General features: G+C 46.2%; 2 protein-coding genes and 1 long non-coding RNA gene across 4 annotated transcripts in view; 2 read left to right on the forward strand and 1 right to left on the reverse strand.

Moving 5' to 3' along the window:
• Positions 1-7237, forward strand: part of Iars1 (isoleucyl-tRNA synthetase 1) — a 45136-nt gene extending 37899 nt beyond the window's left edge. Inside the window, 6 exon segments of the mRNA XM_005066311.4 lie at positions 751-856; positions 3118-3243; positions 4481-4548; positions 4550-4625; positions 5355-5507; positions 6644-7237. Coding sequence (XP_005066368.1) covers positions 751-856; positions 3118-3243; positions 4481-4548; positions 4550-4625; positions 5355-5507; positions 6644-6726 — 612 coding nt within the window. The 3' untranslated portion in view covers positions 6727-7237.
• The window catches only part of LOC121143650, a 39154-nt gene extending 24174 nt beyond the window's left edge, over positions 1-14980 (reverse strand). For both annotated transcript variants that reach the window (XR_005880930.1, XR_005880929.1), the window contains exons 1-2: positions 14721-14980; positions 8179-8237 (exon numbers count right to left, since the gene is read on the reverse strand). This is a non-coding gene — a long non-coding RNA (uncharacterized LOC121143650). The remainder of the gene's footprint in view (positions 1-8178; positions 8238-14720) is intronic.
• Positions 14981-17386: 2406 nt separating this feature from the next.
• On the forward strand, positions 17387-26678 carry LOC101833470 (sperm motility kinase X-like). The gene is made up of 4 exons (XM_040755958.1): positions 17387-18876; positions 19992-20120; positions 20761-20835; positions 22895-26678. Exons 1-2 carry the CDS (start codon positions 17431-17433, stop codon positions 19995-19997), a joined length of 1452 nt encoding a protein of 483 aa, XP_040611892.1. The 5' UTR covers positions 17387-17430; the 3' UTR covers positions 19998-20120; positions 20761-20835; positions 22895-26678.
• Positions 26679-27926: the final 1248 nt, after the last annotated feature.

The raw sequence follows: 27926 nt of genomic DNA on the forward strand, positions 1-27926 counted from the left end.
AGAGGCGGGCGTAGACCTCAGGGCTGAAGTACTACTGCTCCAGAAGTAATGGTAGGCTCCGGGAGGAAGGTCAGAGAGGAGGAGGGGAAGGAAGACCACAGAAGCATCCTCATAGCAGCTCTCTCAGAGGAGGCAGCCAGGAAAATCTAAACTAGAACAGTGAACGCTGTGGATTTTGATAATTTTCATTAAAAATGAGTGACAGTTGGATTGAAATTTTAACTTGTTGATAGTGGGTTATATATTTTAAAGCATTTCCTGTTACAGGTAATAATTCTTAAAAAACATTTTATTAATTACATCATTTCCCCCTTCCCTTTCCTCCTTCCAAGCCCTCTCATATCCCCTCTTTCAAATTCAGGGCCTCTTTACACATAGTACTTTCAGATGTTACTATGAAAATTTGGCACCAAGACATGAAAAAATATTGGCCCATAACTTAGAAATAAGTCACTTATTTAATCATTTTTTTCCTTATCCCTAGAAGTAGGATAGATACAGAGGAGCTAAAAGTGTCATTGTCATTAGGTGACACAGATACGCTATTATTCCATCCGTTTTACATATTGCTTCCTTTTAAGAATGCGCATATAATGTTGCATAGCTAGAAAACAGTATGAGAACAGGTGAGGAGACTGAGGTATAACTGCAGCTCTTGGGAGCTTTTTTCTTACTAAGCGGTGACCCTGTGTTCCTTGCTGTGGGGCCCAGCACAGCCATGCTCTTGCTAATCATGTGCTCTCTGCTCAGTTAAAGGGGTCAGAACTGGAACTCACACTCACCAGGGGGTCCTGTGTGCCTGGTCCTGCTTGTGCTTATGTGAACCTTAACATCTGTGCCAACGGCACTGAGCAAGGTAGGTGCAAATGAGTCCTATGCGGTGCATGCCTTGTTTACTTGCGTACTCTTGAGATAGGGTCTCACTGTGTGCCTCAGTCTTGACCTCACGGCCCGCCCACCTCTGCCCCCTGAGTGTTGGGATTACAAGTGTCCCCACCATTGTTTCCGTTTTTAGTTAATTCTTTAGAAATCTCTAAGGCAGTCTACAAGAGAACCGGTAAAATTAGATAGCTCTTTCATTTTGTCGCCCAAAGGCATCCTTTAGTAATGGATAATGGGCCTACTTGCACGTGTGAGTTGGCCTCACCATGCTTTTCCAAGTTTGTTCCGCTGAGCCCACCTAGCACCTGAGTATTCTGTGCAAAAGCAGTGTGAGAGCCTTGTCAGTAGAGGGAGGAAGAGGAATCCTGAAGCTAAGTTACAATACTGGACAGTTCTCTGATTCTGGATTTGCCGCACATAGCCCAAACCTCTGGAGACATGCTCTCCCACTCACATGCAGCACAGATACATACAGACCACATACCAGGGGAGTCTGACACTGACTGGAAATAGATAATTAACAGCCACAAACACTGGAGTGTCTTGAAAACAAAACAATAAAAATAGCATAGTTTTCAAGGTTCTGGAGAAGGGAAAATGTTAGGTAAAAGCTCCAGCAGTTACAGTGTATGGTAAGGGCTCATTTCCTAGTGCATAAATTGCATCTTGCTGTTGTCCTCACATGGTATAAAGGCTGATAAGTTTTTTATAGTCTTTTATAACAGCATTGATCTGTTCATAAAGGCTCCAACCTTGTGCTTTAATGATGTCTCAGAAACCCCACTTCCTAATACCATTTTGGGGGCTAGAATTTCTACATTGGGGTTGGAAACGGGTGGAAGCAATGCATTAATATTCAGATCATGGCACTTAGCTTCTCAAATTTGTAGATTTGGGTGTTTTGCTGATTAAGTGTCTTTTCCTGGGAGATGAGAAGAAACATCTATTTACCACCACCACCACCACCACCACCACCACACACACACACACACACACACACACACACACACACACAAATGTTTCTTTTTTTTTTTTTTTTCTTTTTGGTTTTACAAGACAGGGTTTCTCTGTATTGTTTTGGAGGCTGTCAGTCCAGCCCAGCCTCGAACTCACAGAGATTCACCTGCTTCTGCCTCCTGAGTGCTGGGATTAAAGGCGTGTGCCACCACCACCCGGCCACACAAATGTTTCTAACTGAGGGAACAAATTAAGGTCACCCACTCAGGTGGCCAGAGTTCTCTACTTTGTTTATAAGGAAAATGTTAAGACTGTTTTTTTTTGTTTGTTTGTTGGTTTGGTTTTTGGGGGGTTCGAGACAGGGTTTCTCTGTGTAGCTTTGGAGCCTGTCTTTGAACTCACTCTGTAAACCAGGCTGACCTCGAACTCACAGAGATCCACGTGCCTCTGCCTCCCGAGTGCTGGGATTAAAGGTGTGCAGCACCAACGTCCAGTGTCTTAAGACTTTTTATTTGGACAAATCATTTAAAGTGTTGACACTTAAAACACTTTATAAAAGAGAAAACTGATCCATTGACCTTTACCAGAAATGAAAGGCTTTGTGTTGTTTTTAAAAAATTTACTCTGAGCAGGATGAAAACAAGATATAGACTAGGAAACCTTTATAATAACACTGAACTGGCGAGAGATGAAATATTTAAACAGTAAAGATACAGCCCAGTAGGAACTCACAAACAGTAAACGCAATAGTAAACACACAATCCAATTAGGCACTAGGGTAATTTATTCAGGATACTATACAAATTATAGAAATAAACATGAAAATATTTAATGTCTTTAGACACTAGATAACTAAACAATAAAAAACACATCTAAGAGCATAATGCTTTTATTTGTGAGTTCATTACAATAAAATGATTTAGAAAAACCTGCAATGAGGTAATACATACACTCAAAAGTAATAAAACTTATGCTTATAAAGATGCAAAAATAAAACAAAAAACCCTAGATCTTGAGTCAGTATTGAAAATATGTATGATTGAATCTAATTGTAGGATGTTGGTATCATGGCCACTTGAGGTTAGTTTTTTAGGGTAGTGATTAATATTTTAGCCACTCTGTACTTTGAGATTTGCCAAGCCCCTTCTAAGCAGCAGTGTGGTGTTTGCTTGCAAAAGGGCTGGAACTCTCTTTGCATTGCTTGACTTTTTTCCCAAATTTAACATTTTCTTTAAGTTTTACTCCACTAAATGAATTCTTCCTTTTGTGGCTTTCCAGGTGGAGTGTTGCTTTTGGAAAATCCAAAAGGTGATAATAAGTTGAACCTTGTAAAGCTAAAGAGTGTTGTTAACAGCATTTTTGGTGTTAAAAATGCAGAACTGTCAGTCTTCCTCGGTGAAACAGGTATGTGGAGAGTGAGTGGACATCTTGAGGTGGCTTGGTCAAGGTCTTCATTTGGTGTCAGCTATGCAGCTGTTTTCCCGCTCTGAGGCAGCAGGAGTTTCTTCAGCAATGTCTACTGCCATGTCTCTACTGAGCCCCTCTCTGTGGAGTAGCTGAAAACCCTGGACGTTCAGGAAGCCAAGGCCCTCATCCTCCACCCCCACCCCCACCCCCCAGTGTCCCTCTTAGCCATGAAGCAGATCAGGTCTCACCCTCCCTGCTGAGTTGTGAGTTTATCAGACAGTTCCTGGGCCTTAGTGAATCTGGAATCCACTTTTGAAGGATTACAACTGAGTTCAGGGAGATGGCTCATCGAGTGAAGCTCTTCTGTGCTGAACTGGGTTCCAATCCCCAGCATCTGTCTAAACAGCTGCTTTAGCAGCGTGCCTGAGATCCCACACTGAGGCAGTAGGACCCTCAGCTTAGTCCAGCCAGTGAGCTTCTGTCTCGGGGAGTAAAGTGGAGGCCAGCGAGGTGGCTCAGTGGGTAAAGGCGCTTGGGTTTTTACCAGTAAATGAAGTGGACGGCAATTGAGGGAGACACCTAGTGTCAGCCTCTGAGCTCCACACATGCACACGCGGCAACTTCTCCACATGAGCACGTACACCGCACATGCACACAAACTTTTAAAATGAATTAGAACCCCTGTTTGCTGCCTATTTACCATTTTCAATATAGTTTCTCATGGCAAATTTTAAGATTCTCATAGAATGAAAATTTTAAGAGTAGTCGTAATATATGAGGAAAACGCTGGAAGAGGAGAAAACAGTTTGTGTTGAATTTTAAGTTATGGGGGTTGTGGGTTTAGTGCAGTGGTACAGCTTTTACCCAGTAATGAGTTTGGTCCCCAGCAATACCCCACCCCCACCCCAACACACCCATGACAAATGACAAGTACTTTACTATTGAGTTTCACAGCACTCAGATTGCCCATTTGTGTGGTTGTATTTGCAGGGCTAGAGGTATTGGGCTCAGTGGTAGAGTGGGTTCCAAGCATGCAGAAGGCCCCGGGTTCAGTCCCAACCAGCAAAAAAAAAACCCAGTTTCCCACTCAAGCCTGGCTTTGTAGGAAAAGCAGTGTCCTTTGATGAACAAATGAAATGGGAAGCATCACCGTATGAGGCGGGGTGATAGTGAAGTTGGAAGTGAACACAGTGAACCAGGAAAAGGTAAGTGACTTCAGAATTGTTATTTTTAGAAATACAGAACCAAACTGACTTGCTGAGCCTGAGTGGGAAGACACTGTGTGTGACTGCAGGAGCAGCCCCCCTCTGCTGTCAACAACCCCAGCGCTCGTCAGTGTCAGTATGTCAACCTGCAGCTCCTAAATGCAGAGCCACAAGGTATGTGCGCCCTCAGCACCCGGCTTGTTGAGTGCCGGACACTAACGCTCCTTTTCACGTCCGAAGCTCTGACGTAGGTGTAATTTTCCAGTCAACTTCAGCACCCACCTGTAATCTTAGCACTAGGAGACTGAGGCAGAAAGATTACAAGTTCAAGGCCAGCCTGGGCTACATAGTGAGACCCTACCCCCCCAACCCCCAGCATCCCCATGGTTCTTCAGGGAATACACTTGTTTTTGTTGTTTTGGTCTGTGCAGTATGTTTATGCAGAAAGACCATCATCCTTCTGAGAGTCAGGAAGCAAAAAGACCATCGTAGGTAAAATTACATCTACGTGGAACTCGGTTATTACCGTGCCTGAACTATTGATTTGCAGTGTGAACTTTTTTTTTTTTTCTTGGAATCTGTCCTGAGAACTTGGACACCTCCAGCCTCAATCCACGGCTTCAAGGACCATCATTGTGCACATTTCTGCTGGGATCTTTGTCCCTTCACTTGACTGCACTAAAAGTCAGTTCCCCAGTGGCTAGCGTTCATGTCAGTTTCTCTCATTCCTCCTCTTCCTCACCTCTGACTGTTTAAGGTTACTTCTGCAGCCTGTGCCTCCAGCTCAAGCTCCTGTACCCACCTCAAAGCCCTCTGCGTTGCCGGTTGGCGTTGCCTACGGTTGCCGCCACTGTTGGAACACGAGTTCTCTGGAATTGACCTGCTTTCTTCCTTCTTCTCCAGAGTGTCTAACGGGAACTGTGGGCACTCTCCTGCTTGAAAACCCACTTGGACAGAATGGACTCAGCCACCAAGGGCTTGTGTACGAGGCAGCCAAGGTGTTTGGACTTCGGAGCAGGAGGCTAAGACTGTTCCTGAATGAGACTCAGACACAGGGTGAGTAGATATGACCAGAAGCTTTTCCTTCTTTGAAAGGAGACTTCGGTCACTGCTCATGTTTTGTCTGTGAAAATAAGTTTTGTATATTTCCCTTGTTTTGTTTACTTTTGCAAATTAATCAGAAATTAGGCATAATATAGTTAATAAAAACTTAATTGTGAGATGTGCCTGAGTGGTAGAACACTTCCTTAGCATGTGCAAGACTTCAATTAAGGGAGGGGTAATAAAGACAGTTCATCTCTTTGACAATAACTTAAAGATGCATATTTCTAGATAAATTTCTGTATTTCCTGACCTTAAATGTACAAGCGGTTTCTTCAGGAATGGAGCCTGATGGGGTTTACCCTTGCAAGATGTTCTTTCAGACTTGGGTTTTTACAGGACTTCCCTCTGTCTGTGATGTTCTGAAGTCCGACTGTGACATGCCTCAGTTTATAGATCTTTAAAAATGTGTTCATTATCATGTATGATAGGGGCACACATGCCACCACCACCAGCTCTGATACCAACACAGCCTTGAGCACTTCTCAAACCACCCTCAGAGTCAGTAATTTGCTAGAAAGATTCACAGACTGATTGAAAGGTATTATACTCACATATTTGCATATTATACTAATTAGAGTTAACCAGAGAAAGAGTGAAGGGCAGGAGGTGGGTGGGGCTCTGACTAATTAGGGACATCGAGTCATCCTTTCCTCGTGGAGGAATACCGATGTTACCTCCTCCAATTCCCTAGTAGTTTGACCAGGCAGTGTCACCACCCAAGGAAGCTTGGTGGAACTTGGTGTCTAGAGTTTTGTTGAGGTTTAATATGTAGACCCAATTAATTCATTGCCTGCCTGATTGGTCTTTGTCTCACAAGTTACCTATCATTACACACACTTGATAGCTGAGTCTTCCAGTGTGGCCACCTGCCCTGAGTCATCTTGCTGACAAACTAATATGTAATCAGAGCCCACTGTAAGCAACAAAAATACCCCTGTCACGAAATGCTATCAGTTTAGAGACCCCCTGGGAGCCGGGACAGAGGTGAGAGTGGTTTTAGTTTGGGGCCAGTGATAGACAGTTAACAGTTTTTTAAATGTTCATGAACAACAGCAGAATATTGACTTTTTTAAAAAATTGTCTTCTAGAAATTACAGAAGATATCCCAATGAAGACTTTGAATATGAAGACTGTGTATGTTTCTGTCCTGCCAACAACTGCAGATGGCTAATAGTTATCTGTGGCCTCAGCCAGCCCTGCTCTGACTTCTACCCGTCTCCTTACACTCACACACACTCACACTCACACACACACACACACACACTCACACACACACACACTCACACACACACGGGCTCAGTGAAGGTATTGCCTCTGGGCACATGTGTAATATGCTGCTTTGAACCCACAGTTCAGATGGGATTGATTGACCTGAGACCTCACATGTTCACATTTAACCTTAAACACCTATGCAGTCGTGTTGGGGAAGTATCCTAACGTTACCTCAGCACCACAAAGCTTATTTCTACACTTGAGTTCTTTAGTACAGAAACTAGGAGTGATTTAAATGGCATAGTACATATATATGTATGCTTATCATTTTATGGCCTTGTAAAACTGATTTGAGACCTTGTGAAGAAATGGACATGTTATATATTTCTGCTACCTGGATTTTCCTGGGTAATTTGATGAGATATTTTATGTTTGATTAAATCAAGACAGTAATAAACACTCTTCTCAGATACTGTATTGGAAGTAATTTATTCTCCCATAGTTTAATGAAACTTGAAATGTGTAATCCGCAACCCACTCTCACCCTACCCTGACAGAATTTCTCTGTATAGACCCTACTGCCTCTGCCTCCTGAGTGCTGGGATTAATGGTGGGCACCACTACTACCACCTGGCTAAGGACACATTCCTTTTTAAATTGGAAAGACTGGCTTTGTACTGTCCACTACACCAAAGAACAAAACACGGACACCAGTGTCTCACTCTAGGTCAGCAGGATGAGACTGATATTCTAAGTTTGATCTCTGGGACCTACATGGTGGAGAGAACTAACTCCTACAGGTTGCCTGTGACCATCACATACACATTATGACACACATAAAATGTGTATGTGCAGTAGAGCATGGGACTCTTAATCCCAGGGTTGTGGGTTGGAGCTCCATGTTGGACACCATATGTAACATGTACTCTTCCCACCAGCCAGGTCCCAGTGCCAAGTCACTCCCAAATGAACACACAGGACACTACATTAATTATGAAGCTGTTGCCCATTTGCTTGGTTTCTTATTAGTTAGCTATAACTTAATTATTAACCCATAATATCTGAGTATTTCCATGCGGTGTTCTCTTACCGGAGAAAGGATCCAGACCTCTTACTCCTGGTGTCCTACATCATGACTGACTGTTCCTCTGTTTCCCAGAATCCTCCTTGACTCCTAGTCCCACCTATCTTGCTTCCCTATTGGCCAACAGTGCTTTATTCGTTAACCAAAGAGAGACATACACACAGAAGGACTTCCCCATCGTGTGTGTGTGTGTGTGTTCAAGGCTTGCTCTGGGAAATCTACAAATTGTTCCAAGTGTCATCAGTACCTTATAGGAAGCCCTAGGCCCTGATTTTCGTATAGAGAAGCTAATTTAAAAATAGTATGTGGGACCCTGATAGCACATACCTTTAATCCTCCTCTCAGATCTCTGGAAGTTCAAGGCCAGTTAAGAGGTTGTAGTGTCCCTGGTGAGCACAAAACCAAAGCAACTTGAAGCAGACAAAACAGTTGTTGGGTTTGCCCCGTGGCTCCTCCCACACCAAAGTACAGCACAGCTTCCCTCTCGGGAGGGAGAGGAAGGTGGACTGTGTTCAGTGTTCTGGCTCTTAGAGGGGCTGCTTGAGGGATTGGTTTCTGTCTACGTGGCTGAGGACCCTGGTAGGAACAGGGTTCCTGTGATTGTCTGGAGGCTGCTGAGTAGCTGCTACCCTGTCACAGCACCAGGGAGGCTCTCACTACAGATAGACTAGAGTGGCAAAATGGGCCAAGGAAATGTGGGAACGTACAAGGAAGCTTGAACCGAAACAGGCTCCTTAGTAAAGCTGTTTCTATACAGACCCGGTGTAGAGACTGGGAAGGTGGCTGCTTCCTCAAAAGTCCAAGAAACAAAATAACAAAAAACCACAAGGCACACAGTGAGGCAGAAAAATATAAACTGAGGTGGTAGTGGCTGTGTAGCAGGTTGGAAGATGATTCGGTTGGTGAGGCACTTGCCTAGCAAGCACAAGGACACAAGTTTGCTGTCCAAACCAACACTAAAAGCTAGCTGTGGCCAGCCATAGTCACACATCTTTAATCCCAGCACTAAAGACCCAGAAGTAGGAGGATGGCTATGAGTTTGAGGCCAGCCATGACTACACAGTGAGACCCTACCTCAAAAAAACAAAACAAAAAAGTTGTAGTGATGTATGTTTTTATTCCTTGAACAGGGTTGTGTACGGTCTTTGACCTTTGAGCCTAACCTACTTGGTGAGCTCCAGGCTGATGAGAACCATGACTTTTGAGGGAAGAAAAAAATGTCTTTTTGTTATTTTTAAGTGCATGAGTGTGGGTATGTACACAGAGCCCATAGAGGCAGAATCATCTCTCCAGTCCCAGAAACCTTTCTTAAAAAACAATTAACAGGGACTGGAAAGTTGGCTTAATGGTGAAGAGCACTGATTGCTCTTCCAGAAGAATCAGGTTCAATTCCCAGCATCTAAGAATCAGGTTCAATTCCCAGCATCTACATGACAGTTCACAGTTATCTGTAATTCCATTTTCAAGGGATCAAATGCCTTCTGGCCTCCTCAGATTACATAATCCCAACACTAGAGAGGCTGAGAAGGATAGCCCAGGCTGGGCTAAATAGTGAGACCCATCTCAACATAAGTAAATAAATAACCAAGCGCCCCCTGCCCCCCAGGAAATGCAGGTTAAACTGAGCAGGCAAATGAAACTTGAAAGTGGTGTATACGTGAATGGTAGCAAAACATACCAACAAAGAAAAAACTAAAAGAACAAAACAGAAATAACGAAGATGACAACTGAAATGAAGTAGGCCTGGTGGTGGAGCCTATCCTGGACTAGAGTGGATTCAAGGCCAGCCTGGGCAACTGAGTAAGAGCCAGTCTCAAAAAGGAGCTGCCCTTCCAGAGGACCTGAATTCAGTTTACAGTACCTACGTTGTAACTTCAGGCCCAGGAGATCATTCAGGCAAATAAGATCTCAAAAATAAAAAGAGGGCCAGTAAAGTCACTTGCTAAGGGTGACATCTGACTCCCACAAGTTCCCGAGGTCTTCAGCCCACAGAGGCGCCCTACCCCCAAATAACTGCATTTCGAAGAGTTACAGGTATTCAGCAACAGGCATTGACCGAGATGACTAAACATAAGACATGCCCCTTGAAATGACTGGAGCTCAGGAAAAAAGAAAAGACAGACCAGCTTAAGGGTCTTTCCGACTGAGAGACACCGTGGGAAGAAGACTTAGGACTGGGACCTAAGTGGCCCCACAGGTGGCCATGCTGCTGGAGGGAGGATGTGGAGCCTGGCTGACTGGAGCCTGGCTGGCTGAGGTGGGTCATGGCGGGTAGGTCTTGGAAGCAGTATACCCAACCCTGCTTCTGGGCTCTGCTCCCCGATCTACCAGGATGTGAGAAGGTAGCCACAGGTGAGTCTACTGTTACCAACTCCAGATACTCAGTTAACTTTCTACATACATCTGTGTCCCTGTAAAACACCGAGACTGCTTCTTATCAAACCTTTCTTTGTTGGACTGCGAACTCTCAATTTACTTGGACGTCTCAGGAGGCTCACTTCACCTAACGACTCTTGCATCAAGGATCACACACAAGGCTTTAGAGTAACAGAATCCTGGGTTCAGTTTAGCGCCCTGCCATTATGGGATGAGAGTTAGTTGTCTACAGCCCCTTGGGACTTCCTTACTCTCCTTTACTATTGTGAAAGTGCAGCCTAATTTGGAAGGGTATAAGAATTAAATGAGATAATATCCATTAAGGTTCATAGCAATGTGCACAGCATTTTGACCAATGATTTTTTTCTTTGTTTTGTGTGTGTGTATGAGAGAGAGAGAGAGAGAGAGAGAGAGAGAGAGAGAGAGAGAGAGAGAGAGGGAGGGAGGGAGGGAGGGAGGGAGGGAGAGAGAGAGAGAGAGAGAGAGAAATCTATATAGTGAGAGAGAGAGATCTCACTATATAGTCCAGGTTGTCCTGAAACTTGCTTTGTAGCCCAAGCTAACCCTGAACATATGATCCCCCTGGCTCACTCAACTTCACAAGTGCTGTGATTACTGGCATACACTGTCACTCCTTGCTTAATTTATCAGTCATATCTCCAGTTGGTCCTCATCCATCTTTGCTTAAGACTTTCTATATATCCTTTATCTATGCTAATCAGCTGTATCTGGGATATTGTTGTATATCAGCTGTACAATCCCAGAAAGCTATGTTTTTATATCTAATAGAACAATCTTTAGATTTTTTATTATTATTGTACTTGTATGTATGCATGATATGTGCATAGGTGTATGTGCCCTGGTGTGTGTGGAAGTCAGAGGACAATTCTGTAGAGTCAGCTCTCCATCTACAACCTAGAGGCCTTCAGACAGTAGGAAACCCCACTCATATCAGCATGCTCAGCCCAGCCCAACAAAAGTCTGTCTGCTGGCTCATCAGAAAAAAGGGAGCTGGTAAACTTTGTTGGCTGCAAAAATATTTAGGCGTCTTCTATAAGTCCCTGAATTCTATCATATCGTTTTCTTCCTGATAATGGTTTGGCAACTGGTTTCCTTATTAACAGTCAATATTGGTCTTTGTTATTACTCTGGCCAGATTTGTAAGTGCACCAACTCTAAGTGCCACCCAGTACTAAGCTAGGGAAACGAAAGCATCAAGCCAAGACAGGCACTCAACAGTGGGTTAGAGTGTCTAGCCAAAGTGATAGAGCATTTGGGAAGAGACATTTAGTGTAATTCACTAAAAACAGTCCTAGAAATTGAGGAGCTTTCTTCTTAGCACCTGAGGAATGTGACTAAGCACTCCCTGACTTAATTCAAAACTCAATCAAGTACATAAAACCAACTCACACACTACACTGACAATCTAGGTTTTGTAAATTTTTAAATGTGGCTTGAGAGAGAAAGACACCATGTGACAGAGTTCAAGCAGAGGGGCTCTTTATCAAAGGAGAACGATTGTAAAAAGGGAAATGGGAGGGGGGAGATCAGCCTCTGGGGATAGGAGCAGTGGGAGAGAGGGAAGAGAGGCAGAGAGAGGGGGGAAGAGGAGAGAGAGAAGAGAAAGGAACAGACAACAGAGGGAGAGGAAGAAAGAGAAGGATGGGAGGTGGGCAGGGCCCTTTTAAAAGGGGGCATAGTGAGTAGAAACAGGTGGTGCTCTTGGTGGCAGCAGCTGAGGGTGTATCTTGTCAGAACTCCAAAGGCAGATCAGTATAAATACTAACACTAGGGATACCACATGACACTCCTGTTGTTATGAAAAAACACCATGACCAAAAGCAACTTATGGAAGAAAAAGCTTACAATTCCCGAGGGACAGAGTCTATCATGGCAGGGAGGCATGACTAAGCTCATGTGGGGACACAGAGGCCCTTATACTCACAGAGAAGCACTAAGAGAACCAGGAATGTTAGTCACACAGGGCAGTCTTATCAATGGAGGAGATAAAAATCAAATATTTGCATCCCATTCAGAAAGCTCAGAGTAGGTTTTGTTAGTGATCTGGTGACCTTTTTGCCATCTGTGGAGGCTGACCCCACCCACTTTTTTTCTGTAGAGATAGACCTCACCCAAATTCCCCAGAATGATTGTTCCAGATTCTTCCCCCGCTAGACTGTTACCTATCCTTAGGGGAGATGTCACATGCATTTGATGGCCTGCTGACCTCTATGCTATTGGTCAGAGACAACACTAGATTCTAAGCCTTTTAGCAATAGAACCCACTGTTGCGGAATATTTCTTTACACTGTGTGAAGATGTGTTGCTGTGATTGGTTTAATAAAGAGCTGAATGGTCAATAGCTAGACAGGAAGAGATTAGGCTGAACTTCCAGGACAGAGAGGACTGTGGGAAGAAGAAAGGTGGGGTTGCCAACCAGACTCAGATGAAGCAAGATGGGAAGTCCAGAGATGAGATAACACCATATGGCATGACATAGATTAATATAAATGGGTAAATTTAAGCTCCGTGTTGTTATTTGGGAGCTGGCTGGTGGCACAGAAAAAGACTTGTTAAAACCCACCCTCAGGGTCACATTTACTTTGTAAGAGTCTCTACATAGTCACACCATAAGCTTTATTGTGCACCTGGAATTGGACTGATTATTGCCTGGAAACCTTCTCCCTAATTGTATTATGTTTTAAATGTGCCAACAATGAGCCATCTGGCATTAGACTCCTCAGATCCTGCTCCAGGTTGATGAAGTTAATCTGTACCTGGTTTCATTTGTATTTTTTCTTGTGGTTCAGTATGCTTTCCTGTCTGACTCCTGCAAGGAATGAAGTAAGAGAGCAAACTGGAATCAGGCAAGGGTTTTAACACTCAAAGCCAGCCCCCTGTGACGTACTCCACACTTCCTAAACCTCCCCAAACAGTGACACCAGCTGGGACCAAGTGTTCAAATGTGTGAGACTATCGGGGACATTTCTCATGCAAGCCACCAAAGTTACCAAAATGATTTTCAAAGGAAGGAAATGACTTGTTCATTGTACATATACATCATAGCTCACTTTAAACTATGCCTCTCTATGGGCATCAGGGGTTTAGATGGAGTTTGGCAGGTATAAATTGGATTGTAAACAGAAAAAGGAAGGGAGCTGTGGGGTAAGGGTGGATGTGTCCCCCCACCCCTTGTACGAAGTGACACATTTCTCCTACAGATCCTTCCCTTGCTGTGGCTTAGACGCCAGATGATGTTACTGGACCCCTGAAAACCCTGTTCTCAACTGAGGAGTAGAACAGGCCTGGATGACAGGAGCAGAGAGAAATGCAGGTTCCTCGGCTTCCTCCTGAGTCCTGATCCACAGGGGCAGCTCCCACCACATGGAACCTCTTTGTAATTAAAGTGAGGGAAAGTCTCCATGGGGTAAGAAGTCTCCTAACAGTATGCAACAATGAGGCCTGGAAACAGTTTTGAAGAGCTAAATGCAGACATTCAGAAATAACATTTTAGGAAGTGTTTCTTAATGTCCGTAGTGGGAGCATGCAAGTTTTAATTAGAAAAATACTTCCCAATGATCTGTTTTAACAGTCAAACTAAGTCACATGGAGTTCTGCATATATGCAGATTTTTGTTCCCTCCTCCCTAGACCAAGTATTAGAATATCTTGAGGAAACCTCTATTGTGGGAGTTAATGAGCAATAAAATGACAACACTAAAATCTTTTATCAAGGCTGGGAGTGGAGAAGCATGCCAGTAACTAACCAAGTACTTGAAAGGGAGCGGATGAGACTGGTGACAAGCCACGAAGAGTGGGTGCTGGAGAGGTAGCTGAGAGCTCTACATCTGAATCTGCAGGCAGCAGGAAGAGAGTGACATGGGGCCTGGCTTGAGCATTTGAAAACCCATAGCCCAAATCTAGTGACACATTTCCTCCAACAAGGCCACACCTACCCCAACAACAATACACCTTCTAATAGTGCCTTTCCCCAGTGACCAAGCATTCAAATCTATGAGCCTATGGGGCCATTCCTATCCAAACCACCACACTGTGAAATAACATTAGAAAAAAAAAACAGGATAAAAGAATAAAACCAAAATTGAAGGGCTGAACTAATATTGAGGAAATCTGGAATGTGAAACAGGTAATTAAGGACTTGTTCAATTAATGGTACTTTCAAAATGAACAGGAAATACCATGGAGTAATTTAGGGAACATTTCCAAATCTGAGGGACACAAATTTCAGGATTAAAGTGACTAATCACATACTCGATGCAAAGAGTGGAAAAGACTCACAATGGAGAAAAAAGTATTTTCATTGTTAGGATATTGGTTGCCAAAATGAAGTATAAGCCTTGATTGACTTTTATGATATAAATTTGGAATTCACCAGGAAATGGTTTTAACATAGATTGGGTGCAGGCATTAAGGGGGAGTAAGGGGCTCTCGGGAAAAGGACAGTACACACTTGGGCTCCTTAAGGGAACTCACTTTTCCTTATAGACCATCAGCTCCTTGAAGACCATGAGTATCTTCAGTCCTGTTGGTCCCTGAATCCAGTAACTAGCAAAGACCCATCCAGTAGTGAGAGTTTATTGACCGCCACTTCCTTCAAGGAAGAGAGCCAGGAGCTGGAGGCAAACCCAACTCCGACCTTCAGAAACACAGGCTTTTTCTTAAGGTAAGAAGGGATGTCATGAACTCTCCTGTAGCCAGAAGGCGGTGGGGTGAGGAAGATGGCATGAGTACATTCCCCAGAATCAAGGCACTGAGCTAACGCCTTCTCAGTACAGGTCACGTGACTTCAACTTGGCCTATGAGGAGAGCCCATCCTACCTGGGAAGTCCGATTGGCTAAGTTGTAGGCATGTGACCAATCAGACCCTCGGTTAGGCCGCACAGTTGGAAGTGGGCGAGGGTTACTGAGGCGGTTGGTGCCAGTCTGGTGATTTGAAGGCAGAGCTTTCACTTCTGAGACACTAGTAGCTCCCAGGTGCATGTGCACTGAGCCACGAAATCAGGTTTACTCATCCAACACCTAGGTACTGTCTTGTCTGCTGCCGTCTGCCATGAGACTGTTTTTCCCTCACGCCGTGTTGTCTGCTCGTGTAACCCACTTTGGATTAGGTGTTATGACATCGGCCCTTGCCCTACTGTCATTTTGAGCCACCCAAACCCCTGCGCTGCCCCCTGTAGACGCTGCGTAGTGGTTCCGGGAACTCAGACTCCAGTGTAGTACTTTGTGGACCATTTCACGCAACCGGGCCACTGTCCTCTTCCACGTCCCCAGTGATGCCTCTTTTATGTTCAGGCTCCTCCAAATCTCCAGACTCTGCGTGTGAGAGAAAACCATATGTGTTTGTCTTTGTGGGACTGGCTTGTCTCATGTAACACAGTCATCTCTAGTCTCATATACTTTCCTGAGAATGACACTTCGTCCTTATGACTGAGTATATGGTTTTTGACTTGGGTTGTGTAATGTGTTTATCAGTTTGTGTATGTGGAACCATCCTTTCATTCTTGGATGGAAGCTTTTAGTGTGTTGTTGAATTTGGTGTGAATACTAAATACTATCATTAAGAATTTCACATCTATGTTTAAGGAAATTGACATATTTTTTTCTGTTTATTGTGTCTTTATCTAGTTTTTGCACACTGGTAATACTGATTTTGTGGAATGTGTTGGGAAATGTCCCTGCCTTTCTATTTTATTTAATACTTTGAGGAACAGTGGACCCTTTTTAAATACCTAATAGAATTCATCCATGAATATGGACTTTTTGTTGTTGTAATTTCTGCTTTAATTTTCAACTACATTGTTTGTTATTTATCTATTTAGGTATTTTATATGTCTTTCTTGTTCATTTTTGGAAGGTTACATGTGTTTAGAAATGTTTCAGTTTCTTCTAGTTTTATAGTTTAATGAAGTATAGGTTTACGAACTCTTTCCTAATGATTCTTTAGATCAGTGGTTCTCAATCTACGCTCCTTTGTAGGTCAAATGACCTGTTCACAGCAATCACCTAAGACCATTGGAAAACACAGATATTTGCATTAGATTCAGAACAGTAGCAAAATTATAGCTACAAAGTAGCAATGAAATAATTTTATGTTTGGGGGTCATCATGACATGAGGAACTGTATTAAAGGGTGGCATCATTAGGAAGTTTGAGAATTGCTGCTGTAGATTTTAGTTGTATCTGCCATAATCTTATCTTCTTTTTTTATTTAACTTTTTACACATGTTACTCTCAGTTTCCTCTCCCTCCCTCAGCTCCCCAGTCCTCTCAACCCCCACCCCAGCCCCCCAATCTTCTCAGCCCCCCACCCCACCCCATCCCCCCTCTACTCCCCAGGGAGGGTAAGGGCTTCCATGAGGGATTTTCAGAGTCTGTCATATCATCCAGGGCAGGGCCTAGGTCCTCCCCCTTGTGTCCAGGCTGAGAGAGCATCCCTCCAAGTGGAATGAGTTCCCAGAGTCCATCTGTATGCCAGGGATAAATACTGCCCTCCTCTCCAAGGTCCCACAGATTGCTGAGGCCTTCTTTAGCATCTACTTTTATAATTTGTGTCTTCCCTCTCTTGGTTAGTTGGGCTAATGGTTTTGTCAGTTTTGTTTATCATTTCAAATAACCGACTCTTTGTTTCTTTGACCCTTTTTGTTACTCTTTTGGTTTCCATATCATTAATTATAGCTCTGATCTTTATCATTTATTGTCACCTACTGTTTGGGGGGGTTAGTTTCTTCTGTATTCTATGACCTTGAAGTGCATTATGAGGTTGTTTGAGACATCTCTGATTTTGTGATAATAGGAATTTATAGTTATAAATTTTCTCATAGGCCTGTTTTTAATTTTTAAAGCTCTGCTTTTACCAGTTGGTGTTCGTGACTGAAATCCTCCACATGCAGGCAAGAGAAGGGAGGAAGGAGGTAATGCTGCAGCTGGAGCAGGAGGTCAGCTCTCCTGGGGAGGCAACCCTCACAGATCATTACATGATCCTCAGGACCCTTGGCAAAGGTAGCTTTCTGAGGTGAAGCTGGCCTGCCACCTCCACACAGGGGTTTGGGTTGCTGTCAAGATCCTGGGAAGGAGTGAGAAGAGCGACTCTGTTATCATGACCGAGATAGACATCATTAAGTCACTGGACCACCCAAATATTATCAAACTGTTCCACATCATTGAAACCAGAGAACACACCTATATGGTGATGGAACATGCTGCCGGGGGAGATCTGCTGAGCCATATTGAGGAGGTGGGCTGTCTGCAGGAAGAAGAGACCCACTGCATCTTCACACAGATGGCGTGTGCAGTTAACTACTGCCACGAGAATAGTATTGCACACAGAGACATCAAACCAGACAACATCCTGCTGGACAGCAAAGGAAATGTCAAACTGTGTGACTTCGGCTTAGCCATCAGAGTCACCTCTGGGCAGAGGTTCAAGGGATTCTGTGGCACCCTTGAATATTGTGCTCCAGAGATTTTCACTGATGTAGAATATGACCCACAAGCAAATGACATCTGGAGCATGGGAGTGGTTTTATACACAATGGTGACAGGGCGCTTCCCATTTGAGGCAGAGACCTATTCACAGATGAAGGAGAAGATGCTGCATCCCGAGTACTCCATCCCACCGGTGCTCTCCCACAACATTGTAAACCTCATTGTGCAGTTGTTCACTGTGGACCCTGAGCAGAGGCCCAAAATATGTGACATTATGCAGCATCAGTGGCTCAAGGGCTGTGAAGAACTTTCCAAACCCGAATCTTCCTTGGAGACGCGACCCAGCAACCCAACTCCCAGTATTGTGGTGACTATGTGGACTATGGGTTACAATGCCAAGGACATTAGAGACTCTTTACGTGAAAAAAAATTCAACAGTATCATGGCAACTTACCTAATTTTAAAACATCAGTCACCCTGGAGGGACAACAGTAGCCATCAGATGAAGCCTGTGTGTCATAATGTTGCCATGACACTTGTAAGCCCTCCCACCTCCCGTCCCCCCTTAAAGAGGACAAGGAGTGAGCCTGCTCTTCACATTTTTACCTTTCCAGCAAAATGCCACTTGAGTGACAGTGCCAAGCTTGCCAGGAAGAAGGGATGCAGAAGTTGCAGCATGCCTGGCGTCCCGTGTTGCCAACGGAAGAGAGCTCTTCCTCCCGACACAGATGCCCAGCTTGCTCCTGTGGCTGCTCAGCTTGTGAGCAGCAGCCGTTGGGAGACCAGCATGACCTCCAAGGGTATCACATCCTCAGAGGGTATTTCTTCTGAAAAATATCCGTCCTATAAGGCACCCCAGATCGTAGTCACCACTGAGAACAGCTTTTGCATCCAGAATATACCATCCGAAAAGAACTCCAGAGAGGCATCCCAGGGTGTGACCACCAGTGGCACATGTGAAAATAAGAGGAGCAGATGCCATGAGGAAGCATCTTCTGAAGAAAAATTCTCAGGTGTCCAACCCCGGGGAACAAACACAGCTTCTCCTCACAGCCTACAGCAAGGCTGGGGGAGGTTTAAGAGGAGAATGGGGAGTTGTGTGCAAAGACTATGCTGCTGCCTGCCAGCCCAGCAGACAAGTCGGGTCTTCCAGAAGGAAGTGACTCCAGTGGAGGGGGAAGGCAATGGCGTCGCACAAAATCAGGTATGTGGGGTGGCGAAGGGGGACTGACGCATTTCATTGTTTATGCATTGCTAATGTCATTTTCAATGGACACGTGATAACCATCCCATGTATGGGGTATGCAGTTCACCATATCTGTGAGTTCAGAAGAAACAATCCTGTATAGCCTGTAAAAGCTTAGCTACAGACACACAGCAGAAGATGAGGCTCGAGGCCACGGGAGCAGCAGGACGGGGCTGGCTAAAGCGGGCAAGTGTTGTCGGGGGATAGCTGTGGCACACAGGGTGAGCAAGGAAGCACGGGTAAGAAAAACCCAGACACAGACCCTGGGGTTCAAGCTGAAGATCGGAGAAGCAAAGCGGCAGCTGCCAGAGAGCTCTCACCTCTGCCAAGGCTGAAATGGAGATCCTGTCTTCCCTGTGACTGGAAACTGAATCTCACATGAGACCCTTCGCTTCTTCACTGAATACCTCTCCTCTCCAGTGCTGGGATTAAAGGCGTAAGCTCTGTTCCCCAGGGTGGTCTTGTACTCACAGAGATCCATCTGCCTCTGTCTCCTGAGTTTGGGATTCAAGGTGTGTGCCGCCACTGCCCATTGTCTATGACTAACTAATGTAGCCAGCTTTGCATTCTGATCTCCAGGCAAACTGTATTTGTTATATTATAAACAATGCATCACCACAGAACAACAATCAAGGACCAAATATTTCCTTCCTTCCTTCCCTTCTTTCTTTCATATTATTTTTATTTTATGCGCATTGGTATTTTGCCTGCATGTTTGTCTGTGTAAGGGTTCAGATTCCCTGAAACTAGAGTTACAGACAGCTGTGAGCTGCCATATGGGTGCTGGGGATTGAACCTGGGTCCTCTGGAAGGGCAACCGATGCTCTTAACTGCCTAGCCATCTCTCCATCCCCCAAATCTTTTAAGGTAGCCATTATTAAAGAGAAGTCTTTGTGTTTTGTTTTGCTGTTTTTTGTTTTGTATTTGTCTTTTTTCTTTGTTGTTTTGAGACATGGTTTCTCTTTGTAACAGTCCTGGCTGTCCTGGACCTCACTCTGTAGTCCAGACAGGCCTCTGCCTTGTATTTCAAAATCACTAAAATAGTCCTTTTTGTGTGTCTTTTTGCTTTCAAGTGTTGAGCCTCTGTGTACTCTGAGGCGTGGGATGGGAATTGGCCTAATGCAACATGAACCGTGTAGGAAAGTCAGATGGCAGTGTGTCTGCATGCCCATCACGGAGGCCTCTGTCAGGCACAGGAGAAAGTAAGTAAGCCATTGTAGTTTCTCCACAGGAAATCTCAGTGACGAGGAATAAGGCCTGGGGCTAGACATCCTCAGTGTCCTGCTCCGAGCAGGAGTGTGAGCCAAGATGATGCCCAAAGCTTGGCAGGGGCAAGAAGCCCCATTCTGCCCAATCTTGGGGGGAAGGTACAACTATTTGCTGGGACACACGACTTCCTGCTTGCACATGTGTCTTTCCATTTTGGTTTCCGGGGAAATGGTTTTTCACATGGGGAAGAGTTCTCTCATCCAAGAGACTATTACTATTAGAACCTATGATCCCAGGTGGGTGATGGCCTTGATAGAGTGAATATGGGAGGCAGGACGGTGGGTGGCTATAGGGACATGTGGTTCCTGTATCCTGGGACTCAGAACAGATGAACGATTGGGAAGTCTGATCTGGGCTGTGTCCCCAGGACAGCTGTGTCCCCAAGGACAGCTGCATCCCTCCCTCTTTAACTTCCTCTGACTGCTGTTGGTTTTGCTGCGTGCCTTATGTTCCTGATTTCCTCCCAGGCCAGGAGACTAGTTCCAAAGCATGCTGGTCCAGCAAATTAGAAAGGAAAAGGACCCTTCGTGCGAGGACTTTTAATGGGAGCTAAGTCTGTCTTTTGTCTGTCAGGACAGTGCCAGTCAACTGGAGAAGACTGTGCATCATTTTGGCTGGACTGCTGAGACAGTGTTCCCCTTCAGAAAGGTGAGTGACTCTTGCCAGGCCTGGGGCACAGTGGTCTCACATGGCATTTTTGGTCGTTACTGAACTAAGCTGTATCCAGCGTCTCCCTTTGAGTTAGGCCTAGACAGAAACCTTGGTCGTCACTGGGCTGGGACTTTCAGCCAGCATTGTCAGCTTGTGTGTCTTTGTGTGAGTTGTCTGTAGCGTTCTGAACACCTTCCCATTGGAGAGCTTCTCCCTGTAATGAGAGCACCTGCTCACAGGAGGCTGGAAGAGGGGGGCAAATGTGTGGGCAGTTCATTGCTAAGAATGTCGTTGAGTCCACTAAGCACTGGCTTGTGGGAGAAAACAAATTTCTAGGGCCTTCTCTTACCTTGACACTGACCTGAATACAGAGCATGGAAACCCGAGGCCAGCCTACCTCAATCCCCGGGACAGCTGTCATTGACCCTGCCTTACAGAAAGCAGCACAGGTGACTAAGAGAAGGCAGTGGTGTGACTTTGGAGGGAACCTGATGCCATTGGGGCGGGTAGCAACTAGCATATTTCCTCTCTGATACCGTTCCCAGACCACTGTGGAGAAGCAGCTTGTGTTGACAGGGGTAGGCATCCCCTACTTGTACCTGTGTGGGTGTGACTGCCATCCTGCTGCCAGCCACCAGCTCTAACTAATTTGGATTCCAGAACTATGAACACAGGCGAGCCTCCTGCCTAACACAGGAAACAGGCCCACAGCTTGCTATGGGACAGCACAGGCCTAGGTCAGCAGGTAACTCCTGAGCCAGGACTTTGGTCCTACTGCACAGTTGTGACGCCAGGGCCTGGGAAAGGGGTAATCATGTGCTCTGGCTCCCAGCCATGCATCAGGCTCCCAGGAAGCACAGTCCAAGTGAACGATGGGCTCTAGTGCCTGCTAGTGGTCCCTGAGAAGAGGCTGGGTCTCCGGAATGCAGAAAAGATGCTGCCCAGGGGGCTTGGTGGCCTTTTCTGTGGCATGGTTGTGTCTGTCCCTGCTGCTCAGGACAGTGTTGTTGCCTTTGCTACCCACAAGAGGTAGTCAGGTGGGAAATGAGCCCTCAAGCCCAGCACCCGCACTCAGTTTGCACATTTCTCACACCTCTGAGGGGAGGGACAAGGGGCAGTCATGTCACCCTAAAGTAGCTCAATATGTCCACCTTACAAGTCTCAGGGATGCTCAGCAGCTTGCACTTCAGGAGAAAGGATGTTCAGGCAGCCATGCCTTCTGGCCCCAGCCACAATGCCCAGTGTGGCACCCGCCAGGGACCATCCTTTCTCCTCTCTCCATTCTGCAGCTTCTGTCCGTGGGTTCTGTTGTGGAAACTTATTTCCAGAGTGTCTTCAGCCACCCAGCTGAACAAGTGTAAACGCGGTGAACAGTGAGAGGGTGGAGTGCCTAAGTGGGCGCCGTGGGTCTGGAGCCGTTTCTAGTCATCTGTTCATAGAGCTGCTGCCAGCAGCCGGTCCAGGCAGGCCAAGCTCACTTCAGATAGTCCTGCAGACAGAGGGCTCCGAGACAGACTCGCTGGTGCCTACTGAACAAAGTCACAGAGGAGACCAAATCAGGCCTTGTATTTTCTCCTTTTGCCCCAAATGCCACATGAAACAAGTTTGCTATTCTCTGATGAGGCCATAGACACTGCCCTGGAGAACGAGGGGCTTTCTGCCAGCTTCTCCTTTGTCGAGACCTCCCTTCCTCTCATAGGTTCTTGGCCACTTCTTGTAGTACATAGCCAGGAGTTTCCTGACTGAAGGCCCTGTGTTCTGCACTGCTGCTAATGATGGTGTAGAGCTCCTCCCATCTCTTCTTTAACTGGGGGAGACCAGCATGTCACTTCCCGAGGCTCTGAAGCAGCTCAGGATATCCACAACTTCGGGCTGATATGGTGTTCTGGGTGATGATGTGGTTTTTCTCCCAACATCCAACTAAAGACCAGAGTCTCCTCCCAGATCTGGGATCTGCATGTGGGTCCCCTTAGGGAGGCTTCTCAGTGGCCCTGCTTTGACCCTCTGTATACCTATACAGTGCAAGGAGGTCACCCGTGCCTCTCTGTCCTCGCAGATGCTCGAGAAAACCTGCCTGAGCAGATGGAGAGTCTCAGCAGAGCCTTGAGAAGTGAGCACACATCTGTGCCTGGCCGCTGGGCTGGGTCTCCTGAGGAGGGCAGTGACCATGGACCGCCCCCCACGTCTCAGATCATGGCTAATGTGAAGGTGGGAACTTGGAGTCATCCAGGTGGACCATCTCTCATTGATATCACATAGATCCAGTCTACAACAGACCCTAACACTGTAGTTCTGAAGTAGAAATCCAACCTGATTGAAATAAATTGGCATCGGAACACTGCGGCATGGCTGAGGGAAATCTGAAGGCAGAGACTCTCAGACGCTCCTGCCCTTCAGCAGCACAGTTGGTAAGGTGACAGATCCTTTGAACTTCATCTAAAGACTCAGCAGAGTGGCAGATGATGCTCAACACACCAAATGTAGCAAGCAACTAGGCTTAAGCGTGGAAGAGATGGCAGAAGACGGGAGCAATCCTCAAGACCCCAGACTTCTGGTTCCAGCACTCAGGAAAAGCCTCAGGGATACAGAAAGTGCTCAAGGGACATAATGGAGACCAGATACGTGGAGCTGACCACAGAGTCCAGCAACAGACCCATCTAAATGACTAAAAATTCCACTTGGAAGCTATAAAAGTCATAGGAGGAACTGTTCTTGGAAAACAAAGCCTAGAGCTGCCCATGCCATCCCTCTCCACATACACTGCTGATGTGAACACACCTGTCGCTGCCCTCGGAACACTGCTAGGCACCAGGGCCTGCAGGACATCCCACTCCCTGCTGCTGGGGACATAGACACTTCCTATCCCACATACACTGCTTGATAACATGTTTTGCCTGAGATCTGTCTCCTCTCACCCCCCACAACAACCCCGCATATTCTAGAAGGCATCAGAATCCTTCTGCCCCTCCACGCCCACTGCTCAACAAACATTAGGACTCGGGACCTGGGGGCCACGTCTTCCTCTGCTGATGCTGCCCAACAGCACTGCCAATTAAAGGGTTTTCTTGACATTTCCTCCTCTGCCACCCCTCCCCAAATGTCGGCTAGGTGTCATGCCCAGCTAGACACCCTCCCCAAGCCCCATCACTCTCTCCTCTATCTCAGGACATCATCCTCCATGTTTCTATGTATCAGGTCATGTTGACCATTCCTGCCGTGCCCCCCAGTGCACATGCACTCCCTCCACCTCATTGCCCCCTAAATGCAATTACGTTTTAGACCATGCCAAACAGCCTGCTTCTATGCAGCAGTGTACGCTGGGGCACGTGGGGTGGAGTGTCAGCAAGACGACACCTCGCGGTGTATGTGTGGTGCCAGTCGCAGGGCCGGGAAAGGGCATCCACCATTTCTAGCAGCATATATGGGGCAAGGCAGGAGTGGTGGGTCTTGTGATCCCTAGCAAGGCAGGGTGGATGGTATCAGCCAAGGTCTGGTACCCAAATGTGTTTGTGTGTGTGGGTGCAAGTAGGGTAGAAAGAACCAATATCTAGAAGGTGTGTGTGCCAGCTTCAGAGTGGTGTCCAGCAGGGCCTGATAAATCGCAGTGTACTTTGGGTGGTAGTAGGGTTGGGGAGATTAGTAAGATCTCATAAAGTACTTAATGGGAGATGGAGGTCAGGAGTGTCCATCAGAACTTGATACCTAGCAGTCTATATGGGGCATAGTGGGCATATCTAGCTGTATATGACACCTACACATTGGGAAAGGAGTGGCAGGGGAGTGTGTTGAGCATGGCTTGAAGTACAGCAGTATATTTGGGGTGGAAATGAGGTATGGGGCGTGCCTGGCAAAGCCTGATACCTTGCCCAACATGCAGGGTGATACTGAGAGCTCCAGTAGGACCTGACACACAGTGGTGTATGTGACACTCCAGGGGTGTGCCCAGTGGGGCAAATACATAGCAGTGGGTATGAGCAATGGTGATGTGGGAAAGGATATTGCCAGGGGCTGACAATTAGCAGTTGGGGGGGCAGTATATGCTGAGGGCCTGTCAGTGGCAGGGTAGCCTGTTGGCCCTTAGAAATTGTGGTGTATATGTATCTAGTATGGCCTTATACCTATCACATAATGTGGGACAGAGGCAGGTATCCAGCTAGATCTAATACGCTACATCGTGTCTGCAGGTGCAATGGGCTTGGCTATCCAGCAGGTATCTAAACATCTGGAAATTTGTATATGATATCCACTCCCCTCTTCAGACATCCACGTGCAATGCTAGTTTTCAGGCATCTTCCAGCTTACCATGGCTTTCTGTCCAGAAGACTTCTAGTTATCAGGCCTTGCTGAACAATACCTCATGGCCACTGCACCACATACAGTGCTTGGTATCAGGTCCTGCTGGACAGTCTCCTACCCTCACTGCCCACCAACATGCACTGCCCATTATCAGGCTCAAGTAGGTTTTAGGTCATTCCAAATGTAGTCACACTGACAACCAAGAATCACACCTTGACTTTCCAAAGTTCGTTGCTTGGCATTATGCCTCAGGGGACACCCCAACATCACACTCACACACACACACACACACACACGCAGTGCTAGGTATTAGGTGTGTTTGGACATTGCACCCAAACTACCCCATGTACACTGCTAAGTGTCAGGCCCTCTTGGGTATCACCCACAGCTACCAACCTGCTACAATATAGGCCTGAAAGAGGCTGCCTAGCAGGACCTGATACCTGACACCCCACAATATTTGGGGGAGGGGAGCAGTGGTCCAGCAGGAGTTGATCCCTAGCAGTACATATGGATTTCCAGCAGGGGCAGGGCTGTCCAGCAGGGCCTAGTCCCCCGAAGTGTATATGGAGCATTGGTAGGACGCTCTGCAGCACACACTCTCACCCAGCTCTGCCCACTCGGTATCAGGCCCTGCTGGACGGTCCGTCCCCTCTGCTGCCTTCCCCCTTCTCTTCCTCCTGCACACTGCTAAATGCCGTCTCCTACTGGAAAGAGCCCCTTCCTCAGCATGCATACACCGCTAGGTGTCAGACCCTGATATCACCCACCATCTTTGGTACACGGCCACCCGTCAGGGCCTTCCACTGCCACCTCACATACACCGTTAATAGCATGCTTTGGTGGGATTGCACCCACATACACAACACCCCACAGACAATGAGAGGTATTAGATCCTGCTGAGCCCACCATCTCTCATCGCCCCATGAACCTCTAGGTAGGAGACCATGATTCATCATTCTCGCCCATTACCTGCCCACATTGCTGCTGCACAGACCACATGATACTAGATATTAGGTTCAATTCAATACCTCCCTCTGTCTCTCATAAAGTGCTGGGCATCAGGACATACTCAACACCCCTTCCTCACCACAACCCAAATTACATATTTGTCAGTTTATACTTGACATTGGCCTGTCACCACCATATGCAAACTTCTGCATATCAGGCCCTACTGGACATACTCCTGCTACTCACCTCAAGAAACTTCTTGATATCATGTCCTGGTGGCCCCTCACTCCACTTATACAACTAGGTATCAGGCCTTGCTAGATATCTCCCAATTCACTGCTGAAACCACCCATATTCTGCCAGGTATCAACGCTCGATGCTCTTTCCCCTGCCCCAAATACACAACTTGGTTTCAGAGCTTGCAGGACACCATGGGAGGCAAGAAGGTAGTTCAGATTAACACAACTAGCTGGTGTTGGCTCAAACTTCAGTAGTCTGACCCCAAGTAGTTTATTTTAGGCATATTTAAGTACAATTTGGTGAAAACTTTCCTGGTGATAATTTACTCAATCTTATGTGCACAATAAGATAAAAAGTAAGCTAAATAAAGATCAGATGTGATTACATTGAAAGGCTTTGTAAAGTACATGTGACACCTCCCAAAAAGATGGGTTCTATTGATTGACTGAGTAAAACAAGTTTGCTCTAAGAGCCTGGGGGAGGGTCTAGTGTGGTCTCCAGTCAAATCGATAGCACAAAGACCAGGCTATTGACCATGACTGCTCCCAGCCTTCTGGGCAGATAACAGGCTATGCATTCTTTCCTTTGAGGGAACAATTCTGTGTCTTTAGTATTACACTTCTCCTGGTGCTCATCTGTGAGCACAGTTTTCCATGCCCCCTACAAAGCCTCGCAATCACAGTATATACTGCTAAGTATCAGATCCTACTGGACTCCTCTCATTAGCTGGGCATGTTCACTCCTTGGTACCACACTAAAACACTGCTACTTTTCTGGCCATACTGGGCACCCCCTTGCATGCCTCCCATCTAAACTTGTAGGCAGCAGGCCTGGGTGGACACCCACGCACATACAAGGTAGGTATCAGATTCTACTGAACACTGCCCGACTTCCACCACTGCCCTTCAAACATCACTAGGTATGAAACTGGGCTGGAAACCACATTGACACCTTATAAACACCATGAGGTATGGGACCCTGATAGATCTGAATCATGGCTCATACCACATACAATGTAAGGGATTAGGTCTGCTATTTCTTGCCCCTTCCTTGCCTGACTCATACACACGGCTATGAATTAGACATTACAAGAGATACCCCCTATTCCACGCCCAACATGCACAACTAGATATCAACCCCTGGTGGACAAGCCCCCACCCACCAACACTCTGCATACACTGATGGACACCCTGGATACAATGATGAGTAACTGGACCTGCTGGATCCCGCCCCTGTCCCCTACTCCCATCCCACACTACCAGCTGGCATATGTTGCTAGATCTCAGATCCTTCTAGACACTACCATTTGATGGCCTCCCTACATGCATTGCTATGTGTTATTCGCCATTGTCTCCCGACATGCACTGCTGGGCATCCTGCCCTTGGGCCACTGCCCCATATACACTCTGCTTATTAGGTCATGCTGGACATGCTCCCCCTACCCCTGCTGCAGTGACACGTATGTGCTGTGTGTAGGCCCCACATACATGCTAGACACACACTACTGCCCCAATATACAGTGCTATTTATCTGGTCCTGGTGGACATACATTACTGCTACATAGAAATATCTAGGTATCAGGCCCTTGTGGCCACCCCTTC

The sequence above is a fragment of the Mesocricetus auratus genome, unplaced genomic scaffold (assembly GCF_017639785.1).
Source record: "Mesocricetus auratus isolate SY011 unplaced genomic scaffold, BCM_Maur_2.0 Super-Scaffold_100013, whole genome shotgun sequence".
NCBI classification, from domain to species: Eukaryota; Metazoa; Chordata; class Mammalia; order Rodentia; family Cricetidae; genus Mesocricetus; species Mesocricetus auratus.